At 34.6% G+C, this 13643-nt stretch overlaps 2 protein-coding genes across 4 annotated transcripts; one reads left to right on the forward strand and one right to left on the reverse strand.

Moving 5' to 3' along the window:
- Positions 1–1756: 1756 nt before the first annotated feature.
- On the forward strand, positions 1757–9885 carry LOC118038083 (cyclin-A2-4). Of its 3 annotated transcripts, XM_035044375.2 has the most exons (13): positions 1757–1946; positions 2595–2647; positions 3309–3663; positions 3998–4277; positions 5443–5579; positions 5868–5960; positions 7818–7951; positions 8170–8245; positions 8656–8732; positions 8838–8871; positions 8972–9121; positions 9208–9342; positions 9557–9885. In XM_035044375.2, exons 3-13 carry the CDS (start codon positions 3373–3375, stop codon positions 9608–9610), a joined length of 1461 nt encoding a protein of 486 aa, XP_034900266.1. In that variant the 5' UTR covers positions 1757–1946; positions 2595–2647; positions 3309–3372; the 3' UTR covers positions 9611–9885. The 3 variants fall into 3 exon arrangements, with proteins under 3 accessions (XP_034900266.1, XP_073264262.1, XP_073264261.1); XM_073408161.1 differs by lacking the exon at positions 2595–2647; XM_073408160.1 differs by lacking the exon at positions 1757–1946 and having other exon boundaries at positions 1965–2647.
- A 543-nt stretch (positions 9886–10428) lies between these two features.
- On the reverse strand, positions 10429–12854 carry LOC118037902 (pentatricopeptide repeat-containing protein At2g15690, mitochondrial). The gene has a single exon (XM_035044055.2). The coding sequence runs from the start codon at positions 12723–12725 to the stop codon at positions 10695–10697; it is 2031 nt and encodes a 676-aa protein (XP_034899946.1). The 5' UTR covers positions 12726–12854; the 3' UTR covers positions 10429–10694.
- Positions 12855–13643: the final 789 nt, after the last annotated feature.

Genomic DNA, 13643 nt, shown 5'->3' on the forward strand with positions numbered 1-13643 from the left:
TAACAAAAATACCTTTGAAAATATTTTTTGAAGGAAGTGACGTATCGAAGCTATGTTGAAGGGTGTCTAATTCACTCCTAAATACAAGAAAGAATCCTAGTCTTAAGGAAGACTCAACCAATTGTTGAACACAAGAAAGTTTGAATTTAAAATGAATTCTAATAACTAAATTAATCTACATTATGATAATATCAACCTTCTATTTTGAAAATCAATTTTGTTTAATCTCTATTTATTAGAAAACTTAGTTAATCCTAAATCATCAAGTTACATAAAATCATATCATGATAAGTGTTTCAAAGATATTTTTATATTGACACATATTATGATGTAATGGAAAATAACATAATTTAAAAGTTAATCTTAACCTCTACCTAAATAAAGATGAAATGAATATAATTATTAAAATAAAAAAAATTAATATTAATCTATAAAATAAAAATTACAGAGATAAAAAGAAACTCATAACTATCTCCTATTCTTATTATCATAAGAAAATAACCAAAAATCATTTTAATAAACTTAGACATCATATGAAATAATTAATATGAAACATTTATAAAGAAAAAAGAAGGGATTATGTGTAACAATTTAATTGAGATTGTAATGGATTTGTCAAAAAAGCTTTTACGGATACAACTCATCTTGAAAACACTAATGATACTCTAAAGTTGCTTAATCACATGTTTATTTGTAATAAATTTTGGTTGTCATTTCAAAATTTAAATGATTGGAATTTGATCTATTTTTTTCCTCGATGTTTCCACCATATTCTCGTATTTTCTTTTCATAATTTCATTTTTTTTAAAAAAGAATTACATATCAAATTATAAAATTCAATAATAATTCTTTTTTTGTTCCCTTTTCATTTAAACTATAATAGCGAGAAATTACTATATCTTCTAATGTCAAAATCTTATCCTTTCATATATATATATATATATATATATATATATTAGGCGGGTCTCCTTAGATTCAATCAAAATGTTAGTATTAATTTCCAAACAATTTCAATCTTGACTTGCTAGATAGTATATGGATTTTTCTTTCATCTCAAAGCTAAAATCTACTGATTGGTTATTCATTGATTATTTTGGTATTAAGAAAACCCTAGGTGTCACACTCAAACGCATTTTGCCCCTAATTTTTTCTTATAAAAACCTTATAATTCATAAATATTATTTTGCATGAAAAAATCTATAAAATACTAAAAAAAATCAATCTTTATCTAGATCACATATATAATATAATTTGAATGTAAACAATCCCAACTTTTTCTAACAGCTATAAAAGATGTATTAAATATTTTTAAACCACTTCAAAAATTCATACCATCACTATCTTTATCATTTTTTAAGCCTAATAGACCTAAAAAAACCAGAAAGCATGAACCATAAATAACGTCAATATGATTATTTTTATGATCCAACCATGTTCTTAAAATTTTTATTTTGTTTAAAATTATTTATTTTTATATTTTTAACTTTAGCATATAAAAAAAAATACATTCTTCTAGAAAAAGCCTGTTGGAACTTTTACATATTTTTTACTTCTCCCCGCTAAACAACAAATACAACCTGAATTCTCAGACTAAATGACGGAAAGAACCCACAAATCCTAAATGACAATCAAGCAATAAACAGGGAAGCTCGAGAGGCTAGCTAATAAAACCCCGCCTGCTCCAGGGTCATTAAGTAATTACAAAATCAGTTTGATCCAGTCAAACCTTACTCTTTCAGTCAAACGACATTTTTTTGTTAGAATAAACTAACCACGACAACAACGTTAAAATATTAGGAGTATATCGGAGGAAAGAAACTTGCAATGGCATTTTTGTTTCTCTGTGTATTTTAAACCCAATACTATCCCGCCTACTCTTTCACAGAGTTCCTTTTCAATTCTCTCTTACATCCTTTGCTTTGTGAAGATACGGGGCTCAAGTTCAGGTCCCTTCTTTTTCTTAATCTATGCGTTCACATTTGTGTGTTGATGTCACCACCATGCTTATAACATTTGTGGGTGTGAGTAGTTTGTTTTCGGGTTTTGGTGTTTATTTGGTTTTTGGTTTGCTAGATGGATATGGGTTTAATGAGTTCTTTGCACTTTCTGGAATTTTGAAGGTTTTTGGACATGGTTTTTAGTAAAAGTATTTTTTTTTTTTTTGGTTTCTTGGGCATCACTAGCTTGTTTATCGACCAATATTTTCTGTTTGTTCTCTTAGGAAATTTGAGTGTTTTTATTTGGTAAATGTAATGTAAATTTATAGATGAAGTTAATACCATCTTTTTTTATTTTTGGAAACAACCTAGGTGCAAAAATAAATATATAAAAAAAAAGAGAGAAGGAAAGAGAAGACAACGAGACCCAGAATTATTAGAAATGTAAAGTTGAGTTTTTTTTTTTTTTCTTGTTTGCGCACAAGTTGGAATCTTGGAATTGGATTCAGTTATGAGCGTGCTTAATAGGGTCTCGGGATTCATTTTTTTCAAGGAAAGTGGTTTGCTTTATCTTTACTTTCATGGTTGCCGCTAAGATTTATTCCCATTTTAAAGTAATGTACTTGAATTTTGTTGATTCTGTCTTTGTGCTTGCAGCCTCGATCTTTTATAGAGAAAGTTTTCTCAGGAGGATAGAAGCTTTGGGTTCAGTGAGGATTTTCAACTTGAACTTTGGATACATATCCATGTCATTTGAATTATTTAATTATCTTTTTCACACAAGATCTTCATGCAACTTGAGTCTAATATTTTTGTTTTACTTGATCCGTGAAGATCCAAAGGTTTTATCATCTTTGTGTGTTATTTGGCACTTTGGTTTATGTTTGATAAAGTGCTCAGGTGCACATTGTAATAACATAATCTCGCATTGTAAAATTATGTCATATTCTATATTCTTTCTGGCAAGTAATACTGTTGTGTTTTTATTCACAATTGCGCACAAAATAGCAGATTTTGTTTCTGTTTGTTTTTTTATGATGGTATCTATTTGAAGGAAAATTTCCTGGTATATAAATCATTATGATGCAAATTTCTGTAATGAGCCTAAAGTATGAGTTTGTTTATTCTTTCATCTCTCATTATCAACAAGTATCCCTGATACTCTCTTCTGAAGTAAATTAGCATTGCTTACAAGTTATGGTTCATAATTGCGATCATTATCAACAAATATCCTTGATACTCTCTTCTGAAGTAAATTAGCATTGCTTACAAGTTATGGTTCATAATTGCGAGATTATTCAAGTGATCCCTAAATTTCTTGGCTTGGCATATTCCCCTATTGATTGTACTGTTTTGATCATTTTATTGCAGGTTGCCTGCCTAGTTTCTGTTTAATGCTTTGTGTTGCTCTTATTTAAGACTAAGGCAAGTAAATATGAAAAGGGAAAACGTACTTCCTTCTAATTTTAGGCATCTTAATGGTCCAATAACACGAGCAGCTGCCTTGCGTGCTTCTGGGACGATGCCACTTTTAAAGGCACCAACAAAACAAGATTGGAAAAGGAATTTGCGAACAAACAGAAAAAGAGCAGCCTTAGATGAGAACAGTACTAGCAGACCTGATAATGCAGATAATCGATGTAAGAGGAGAGCAGTGCTTCAGGATGTCACAAATGTTTGCTGTGAGAATTCGTATGCGAGTTGCTTCAGTGCAACTAAAATTCAGGTGGTTGTGCTGTCCTTTCATGCATTGATGATGCCTTTTCTGGACCTTATGGTGTACTAAATCAATCTTGTATGCTGTTAAGGCCAAAAAAAAAAAAAGACATGTCAAGGAAAAAGTGACTGTGCAAGTGAGAAATTAGACCTACGTTTCGACTTTCATGATTATACTATAAAGGACTAAATGAACAGGCTATGGTTTATCATTCGCTTGAAAATATCAACTACATTGCAATATTTCCTGCATACTATCCCCCCCCCCCTGTTATGAAATCTTTTTTTGTTTTTCCTAATTCAATAATCTTGACTTTTCTCCTTTTAACTCTGCTGATTGCCAGGCTAAGGTAGCCAAGCAGGCTAAAAAGGTTCAGCTTGATGCATCAAAAGTTGCCCCTTCAAGTGCCTTAGAATACCCACGTCTTAAAGCTAATTCAAAGAAAAAGATTGTTTGTCGAGATATAAAAAGAGAACCTTATTCTGAAGTTGCATCCTCAACTACTTCAGAAAAAGACGTACCTTCTCAACCCAGTGGCACAGGGGAGTTTGGCACGGATGATCCTCAGCTTCCTAATCTGTGTTCAATTGTGCCTTCCCATCCCCATCATTCTCCAAAAAAAGGTCAGCTTTTCTCTTTAATTTTTTTTTTTTGCTTCAAAAAACAGTAAACTTGATCAGTACCTGCATTTAAAACTTGGTGAGAACAGAAAAAAGGGGTGCATCTTGGTTGAAGGTTTGCGTACTTGTCATCCTGTTTCAACATCCATCGATGCAGTTTTGAAGATATGTAACATTGTGCTTGTTTATTTCTTTGAACCTACTTCAATACAAATCAGATACTTGCATAACAATGGAGTCAATGAAGTTGGTTATAGTAGTGAAAAGGCTGTTATGTGGTACTATCATTCATAAGTTTTTGTCAAATAGAGAGCTCATAGGACCAAGTAGCTAGATAGTTGTATAAAAACGGAATGAGTGAAATTCATTATTGTAGTGAAAAGGGCTGTTATGTGGTACTGTTTTTCATTAGTTTTTGTCAATGAAGAGCTTAGAGGAAAAGGTGGTTTGTTGAACCAATTCTTAGGGTCTGACGGAGGAAGTCTTCTAATCAAAGTTTGGTCTTTTCCTCCTTCACAGTAATGTATGCTTATCTAATGGTGTCAATCCATTGTAGAACATGCATTTTAAGACATGCAATTATAGATATGATTTAAATCCCAATTGAAAAGGCTTAAGTTCATCATAGGAGTATCGATGCATGAAGTTCAAGGTCTCAGAGTAAGAAACTAATTTGGTTATCTATTAAAAGTTAACCTGGCTAAGAATAAGAAGCAGAATTACATCAGAACCTCGTATGCAAATTACCATTTTAAAATTTTTTTGACTCCCAACTTTAGTAGAACTATCTACCACTGTGTTACCCTAGTCATGTTTAGAACAGCTGACCCACAAAATTTAAATGCAAAGCTTTCTTGAACAAAATGGGTACTGAGGAATTTGATTGTTGGCCTCTTAAAGCTGCATAGTGATTTTATTCATAACCCTCTTCTTCAGCCGTGACATGCATCTACTGAATTTATGAGGTCAAATCCATTTTGGGTCACTGGGTGCGCTAGGTAGGGCTTCATTGTTTGCGCTATTCTATTTAAGTGACTAAAATGGAATGTCATGAGTTGCACAAACATATGGTGAGAAACTACTAGTTTAAAGTAATATTCTCCACATTTTCTTTTGTTGTGTATGCTGAATGCAATAGGTACTGATTTTCTCTCTCAAATTGTTATAGCTGAGAAATGCAATGTTTCTGAGAATTGGAAGGCATCAAGTGATCCAGAATTTATAGACATTGACAGTGATCACAAGGATCCTCAACTTTGCAGCCTCTATGCTGCTGATATCTATAACAATTTACGTGTTGCTGAGGTTTGTTTTTTATGCACAAAAATAGTGCTCTTCATTCTTTATCTACCCTTCTCTTGTGTGTTTTTTCCCCTCATATTTTTGTACTTTGTGAATGGAAAGAAATATCCTCATACAACAAAAGGTTTTTAACCATGGGACTATGCATGATTGCCCCAGTATAGCAGCATGTCATGGTTTTAATGCATCTATGGGGACATTAGTGGAAACATTCACTAGCTTCCCCCTTTTTTTTCTCTCTCTTGGCAAGATGCTGATGCTTGCTTATGGTATATTACTTTGTTTCTGCAGCTTGCCCGAAGGTCTCTTCCTACTTTTATGGAAACAGTGCAACAAGACATCACTCAAATAATGAGAGGGATTTTAGTTGATTGGCTTGTTGAGGTCAGTGTAGTTTCATTGCGTGAGATTATTCTTGTTATGCTCTTATATGTTTTGCTTTGACTTTGCAATTTATGCTGTTTGTTTATTATTTAGATAAGGAAAGGTTGTTTGTATACTATTGATCATGATAATCTTGTGTTCATGTCGTGTAGAGAAGCACATCTTTCTTGCTTAAACTATCATACTTTATTTTCAACTAAAAAGTTTTAAGCTCAACATTATGGATAAATAACATGCCTTGTCCTCTCCATAGATATGAATGTTTGGATTAATCAAAAGCTTGCTCAATATTAAGCACAGCATATTTGTTTCATGTTTAGTGTTTGTAGTTTAAGTCTTACTTTGTCCAACTTGTTGAGCTTGGTTTTTTAAATCAATCATAGTCAATGGATTAATTATAGTTCATTAGATGGTTTGGATAACAAAGAGAGTGCTCATTTAATTAGAAAGGAACTTCCAAGGCATACTTCTACTGGAATACATTGTCTTGTCATGAGGAGAACGCTTGTCCTTTTAAGTTCTACTCTAAACGCTTGTCCTTCTAAGTTCTACTCTATCTTTCTCTTGACTTTAATTCCTATTTGTCTTTATAATTCCCAAGCAGCATGAAGTGCCATCTCATGATCTGGAGAGTTCTCTGTTTGTTGATTGAAAGTTCAAAATGAAGAAGACATATTATTCTTCTCAATCAATGGTTTGGTTATTGTAGTCCTTGCCTGTTCATTCTAACACGGGGCTGTGCGATTCTTGATGATGATTCATCTAATCTTTAAGTTTGTCCTTGTCCCAGTTTTTGGACTTTTCAAAGTGGGCTAGTCCTCTTCTCAGATAAATCTTTTCCTCCTTGGTAGTTGGACTTCTATTCCATGTCAATGCCATGACTAGAGACTGCACTAGCTGAACCAGTAGGCAGTTGCTCGCATCTCATATAAAAAAAAATCTTCCCATCAATTGTTTTCAATTGTGTTTTTATTTTTTCTAGAAAACTAATATTTATCACGTTCCAGTTTTGGTTTCTCATATTTGCTTGATTTTGTATTTTTCCAGCCTCTCATGTCTTTTTTTTTTAGATGCAGTAGCTCATCGTTTCTAGTAGTTTTATTCTTTCCCTTCATTTTATATTTCATGATGTCATGTAGATCCTTCAACCATGATTCCGAATTACATAACATTTTTCAAGTGCCAGTGTTTTGTTTTAGAGTTTCCACTCATTCTTGTGCATGGAGCAGGGAAGTCCTCAACATGACACTTTAGGAACACACACACACACACATAGTTTAGATTCATCAACGGCTGCAATTTTTGAGTCCAACACCCTTAAACTCAAGCTAAAGTGTCAGCTTACCTAGTCAATTCTAGTTGAGGCATACTGCACACCTGAGGCCTGTGCTCTGAATGTCAATGAAATACGAAGGTAGTTCTCATAATAAGATCATGTGAAATTTTTTTGATAAGTTATCGTTTTTTTAAAAGTAATTTGTTTTGTGAAATACCATATCCGATTAAAGCTCCAGATTAATTGGAGCTAACCTTGGAGGGATTTGAAACCAAATACCATCATCCATGTATGGTTTGTGTTAATTTTTTTCTCTTTCATTTGAACTGTAACTATCACTCATAGTTTATTGCTGTGTTAAATGCACTCTGTGGAACAAAATGAAGTGTTTTTTCTTAAAAAAAATATAAATTGATGGAGGTTCTCTTGCATTATATTATGTTAATTTTCACCTTTTATAGTTTCTCAATGTACTGAAAGAATTTGAATGCCTATTATTGCAGTATTAAACTCTTACAGCTTTTATATCAAGTATGAATTCCAAACAAATAATTCTTGTATCTGTTCAAACTTGCTTCCAGGTATCTGAGGAATATAAGCTGGTGCCAGACACACTTTACCTCACAGTATATCTCATAGATTGGTTTCTCTCTCAAAATTATATTGAGAGACACAGGCTTCAACTACTCGGTATCACTTGCATGCTAATTGCTTCGTAAGTTCTCGTATCTTTTGCAATGTTCATTGCACTCAGAATGACAATGATGAAGCTTTAATGAAAGGTTGGGTGCAACATTGCAAGTTTCTTCTTAATTTTGGGATCTAATTGAAATAATCATTCTATAGGGGAGAATATTTTATTATTCAGAGCCATCAATTATTTGGTGTTTGTTTGTTTAATTTGATTTAAATGTATTTATGCGTGTCCTAAAGCAAATATGAAGAGATTTGTCCGCCACATGTGGAAGAATTTTGCTTCATCACTGACAACACATACACAAGCATAGAGGTATGTCACAAGGTTCATTCGCCAAATTAGTGCGTGTCAAATTATTTAAGCTGAGTTATCTTATTTAGTGTTCATTCGCCAAATGTATTATCTTCCTTTTAGATTATATCATATATCTATTCAAATCTATCACATGCCAGTGCTTTATTATTTTGCCTAAGTTCACAAGCTCTGGGAAAAATTGATATGAACTATCATTTTGAACTTGTACTTGTCACATTCTCCTTTATCTGTTTGCTAACTTGGTGGTCTGGAAGAAAGATGACTCCACATAGGTGAAACTTGACACTGGTTTCTAAAATGAAAAACTGTAATGCAAATTCTATTTATAATACGAGCAGTCATTTTCATTTTGTTTGCCTCCCTGTTGGAATATTTTTGGTTTTGGTCCTGACCGAAGTCTGGTGCAGGTGTTAAAGATGGAGACTCAAGTGTTAAATTTTTTTGGCTTTCAGATAATTGCTCCTACTGCAAAAACTTTTCTGAGGTGCTGCTACAGCTTCTTCAACTTTCACCTTTTTTTATTTTTATTGTTTCAAAAAATTATTTCAGTTTTAATAATACAGTTTCTTCTGCAAATTTTTGTTCTCAGGAGATTTTTACGTGCAGCACAGGCATCATACAAGGTAATGTGGTTGGTTCAATTCATATATATGCTTGTTTTAGAGGATACGAGCCCCTGTTAATTAAAAAGTGACATTTACATGTGTAATTGCACATATGCAGAACCCTAGTTATGAACTGGAGTTCCTGGCTGATTACCTAGCAGAACTGACATTAGTTGACTACAGTTTCTTGAATTTTCTTCCTTCTGTCATTGCTGCATCATCTGTATTTCTTGCCGGATGGACGTTGGATCAGACAAGCCATCCATGGGTCTAAATTCTCCTTCCTATCATCTGATTTTCCATGTTCTTGTAGATTAAGCATTTGGAGCCTGACTTTATATATTTGTTTGACAGAGTCCAACTCTAGAACACTATACTTCTTACAAGGCGTCGGATCTTAAAACTACAGTTCTTGCACTGCAAGGTTTACAATTGAACACCAAAGGGTGTCCTCTGAATGCTATACGCATGAAGTATAGGCAACCAAAGGTATAAACTAAGAATACTGCTCAAGGGACTTAAGATTCCTTTTATCTGCGGTTCTGTTTTAATTTCTTTATCTATCTATTTGCTTTTTGCATCCTTGAGCTTCAATTTTCTTACTCTGTATCAAACTCTACAAGATGTCTGGTTCCATGGTAAATGCACATGCATTGTTGTTTGGTCTCATTTCGGTTTGCTAACAAGGTTGTTCTCATAGCAGTTTAAATCTGTGGCGGCCTTGTCTTCTCCGAAACTGCTTGAAACTCTATTCTGAAGATAAACACAGTGGTTCCACGTTTTTGAAAGTGGTTGCTAACATAAACGCATCTAAAGAGAAATTCCTCCTGGGATTTTAACACTTCATGAGATTGTACCCGGAACCTTTTTACTCGTTATATACATTTCTAATATCTTTTTTTTGTCCCCAAAATCTGTGTATAGATTTTCATGACATCTATCAGGTTCTGGTACTTCCAACTCTGGTCATTGGAAGGAAATATCTGGTCTAAAAATAGGGCTATGTCGTGTGCTACTACAGATTCAGAATAATCATCAATATATCTTTCTTTTGCATATTATCTGTGGAGAATTTATTTGTTAGATCGTTAAGTTTGGGGAAGGGGATGGAAACAGGGTTTGAAACCAACAAAATCAGAAGTCTATATAAACTACCAAGCTCATATGCATAATGGATATTTTCAACGTAAAGGATTAAGCCAAAAACAACACATTAATTTCCAACACCTGAACAGATGTGCATTAAGTTAAGTGATCACTGAACTGCCACTATCTTTTTCTAAAAAAAGAAAACTGCTAAGAAGATGCACCACAGCTCTCCTAAAGTTACACTTCTTAAACTCTTTAGATGATTTATTTACATGCTTATTCCAAGTGCTGCTTTGCATGACGAAGAGAACTTACGCGCAACAGATTCCATCTGCCAGGTTGCCAAGGTACTGCAATCAGGAGAACAATGTTCTCTATATGGGGATTCAAACTCAAACATTGATTCTAATTCCAAGCTCTCAATACCAAAATGTAACGGGACAACACAGTTGTACATAAAGAACAGCCCAACCCAGATACGAAGGATTAAGAAAGGAAACTGTCAACTTAAAAAGAAAAAATAACATGGAAAAGCATAAGCCAACAGTAATGGGTAATGGAAAATCTCCTGACAAACAAGTAGACCGTACACTGTGAAGCAATGGATAGTCCATTTCCTACCTCTAGAAATACTCGTTTTCCTGTAAGCAGCAGCTCACATGTTTTAGCAGATTCAACAATTTATACACAAAATTTTTAAAAAAAGAAAGTTAACAAATGCATAATATAAAAGTTCCAAGGCTGAGACGACTTCACCAATAATCTCCACAAGAACACTTGCCACCCTTGAAATGATGAAACCTTTTGTTGTCCCTAACTATTAACTCCCTCCCAACAATCTTTGACATGATCTTGATGGCATTGTGACAGTCCCCACACACACGGAGATTCTTGATTATTCTCAAGGGCATCCTTGCTGGGGTGCTAATAAGACCATATGCAATTGCCAACCGCTCACTGTGATACAGCAAGGCTTGCTCTTTGGCCTCCTGATCAATGTCATGAAGAACATATCTAGTATCAGGAACATAGCCACCTGTTTTCATCTCACGCAATTCCTTTAATTTCTCATCATCCTTGTAAAATGTAGGATTCCTAAACTCAGCTACTCTATTCTTTCCTTCAAGCATGCTAATCAGATTATACTTCTTCGGTGGTGGCGTTGGGATTTTATTAGCAACAGCCTTTGATGAATCAAAAGAAACGATCAATTCCTCAGCGTGGTCTTCAAGATCAATGTCTCCATGACTTCTAGCATACTTCCTCAATGCCTCCCAAATTTCCACTGTGGGTTCAAATGGAAGTTTCTCAATATACTCCACAGCTTCATTAAGATATGCAGACTTTCCAAGAACATCTATAATGCTCAAATAATGCTCAAGGGTTGGACTAATGCCAAACTCCCTGCTCATTTCCTCAAAATATAAAAACCCTTCCTCCACTGCCTCGGCACTTGCACAGGCAGACAAAACAGCGTGAAATGTTTCCCCGGTGGGTTCCAAGCCCAACTTCTTCATCTGCTCAAACAGCTCCAATCCCTCATCTCCCAGGTCGTTATTGGCATACTCATTGATCATCAAATGCCATGAATCCATATTCCTCTCAGGCATATGATCAAAAACTCTCCTCGCATCTGCCATACTTCCACATTTCCCAAACATCTTAATCACATTATTGTTCAACTTAACATCGCCCCTAAAGGTCGACTGCAAAAAATAATCATGGACCTTCTTGGCATCCTCATGTTTTGAGCACATCTCAAACAAACTATAAAAACAATTACCATCGGCTTTAACCCCATTATCCATCAACTCGATAGCTTGCTTAGCCTTACCCTCCTGACACAAACGCTCCAAGTCATAAACCGACGGAGGCGGAGCAGTAGCTGGAGCTGGATCATTAGCATTGGCACTAAAATTAACATTCAAATCCTGTCTTCGACTCTCCGAGCCCACACGTGAGGCCCACTGATCAGTGTTTCTCTGTTGCGGATATCCCTGATTTCGGTTGTCCCATCGATTTGGGCTTCCGGGTTGCCCATAATCCCCCCGGACATCAGGGCTAAACTGACCAGGGTTTTGGTACTGGGGATGATTTTGATCCCGTTGATTAGGGTTTGGATACTGGGGGTAATTTTGATACCGTTGATTAGGGTTTGGATACTGGGGAGCAGTAGCTGGAGCATTAGCAGTAGCACTAAAATTAACATTCAAATCCTGTCTTCGACTCTCCGGAACCACACGTGAGGCCCACTGATCAGTTTTTTTCTGTTGCGGGTATCCCTGATTTCGGTTGTCCCGTCGATTTGGGCTTCCGGGTTGCCCATAATCCCCCCGGACATCAGGGCTAAATTGACCAGGGTTTTGGTACTGGGGATAATTTTGATCCCGTTGATTAGGGTTTGGATACTGGTGTTGTTGTTGAGGGTATCCTCCTTGGTCAGGATAGGCATAACCCTGATTAGGATAATTTTGTTGGTTTGGAGGAGGGTATTGCTGATTTTGGATGGGTTGATTGTGATTGTAGTGAGCAGGTTGTGGGGAGGACTGGTGAGGAGGAGGAGGAGGAGAAGGAGGGTGTGTCAGGGTTCTCGAGTTCCATTGGGAAGCATCATTTGGATAAAATCTTTGATGGTCATTTGGTAATGCTGAAGTAGTGAGGGGTTTAGCGAGGATTAGGGTTTTGTTACTGAAAGAAAAGTGTCGAAGAGAGCGTACCTTGGAGAAGAGTGGATGAAGCATTTGTGGAGGCGGTGAAAGACGGATTGCCATGGAAGACGCCATCTTCTTCGATTTTATCTCAGTCCAGTCAAGTGTTGTATATCTAGTAAAACCCTTGTCTTGTTTAAACCTTATTAGAAGACGCAGCAGGTATGTTAGGGTACAGACTCACTCACTGTAGTGATACCCTTTTTTGTGTGGCCTCTTGTTTTGAGCTTATCATTTTATCATATTGTATGAGGGGTAAAGATCACTGCTGTCCCTGTATTCTAAGAAATTGGTTAATCAGGTCCTTCTACCAATTTAATTATTGATTGAGTATCGAATCAGTTCTTTCTTTTAATGATGAAAAGAATACGACAGAAACTATATTTTTTAAAAATTTTAATTTTTTATTTAAAATTATTTTTTTATATTTTTAAATTTTTTTGATGTGTTGATGTCAAAATTAATTTTTTAAATAAAAAATATTATTTTTATATGATGCTAAGGCAATTTTATATAATGCATGAACAAATACATATATAATTTATTAAGGCATGTAAGAAAATAAATAAAAGAAATTTATATTAACAGTAAACATGCAAACCAAATAATAAAACACAATAATTAGACAAAAACAAAACCTAGTCTACAAGGTCAAGTGGAGTCGTCATTCTGTCGCATGTGTGTAGCGTTACAATGAAATGCATCAACTCTCGTACTGTATCGATCTGGTAAATGTAAAAAGACAATAAATTTTTATTTTTTATTAGTGTAAAATTAAAATAAAAATCATCATCTAATATTTTTGTTAATAAAAATTCTAACTAGTTTTAAAATCAATTACAAGACTAATCATGTATAGAAAAAAAATACCGAACATCTCCTCTAGATAGCCTTGTTATTTACACCGCTTTGACATATCTACTCACACTTTATTTTTTTTCTTTTTATTTTTTCTTAAATGTTTAATATTTTTCCACTTGTCATTTAAAAATT

Source organism: Populus alba, chromosome 3 (assembly GCF_005239225.2).
Source record: "Populus alba chromosome 3, ASM523922v2, whole genome shotgun sequence".
NCBI lineage: Eukaryota > Viridiplantae > Streptophyta > Magnoliopsida > Malpighiales > Salicaceae > Populus > Populus alba.

What these genes read in the sequence shown, in the direction of transcription:
- LOC118037902 (XM_035044055.2), bottom strand. Translation starts at nt 12,725, where the DNA reads ATGGCGTCTTCCATGGCAATCCGTCTTTCACCGCCTCCACAAATGCTT.
- LOC118038083 (XM_035044375.2), top strand. Translation starts at nt 3,373, where the DNA reads ATGAAAAGGGAAAACGTACTTCCTTCTAATTTTAGGCATCTTAATGGT. An exon ending in TAGTTGATTGGCTTGTTGAG is followed by an intron (nt 5,961 to 7,817) that starts GTCAGTGTAGTT and finishes ACTTGCTTCCAG; the next exon opens with GTATCTGAGGAATATAAGCT. An exon ending in CAGCACAGGCATCATACAAG is followed by an intron (nt 8,872 to 8,971) that starts GTAATGTGGTTG and finishes GCACATATGCAG; the next exon opens with AACCCTAGTTATGAACTGGA.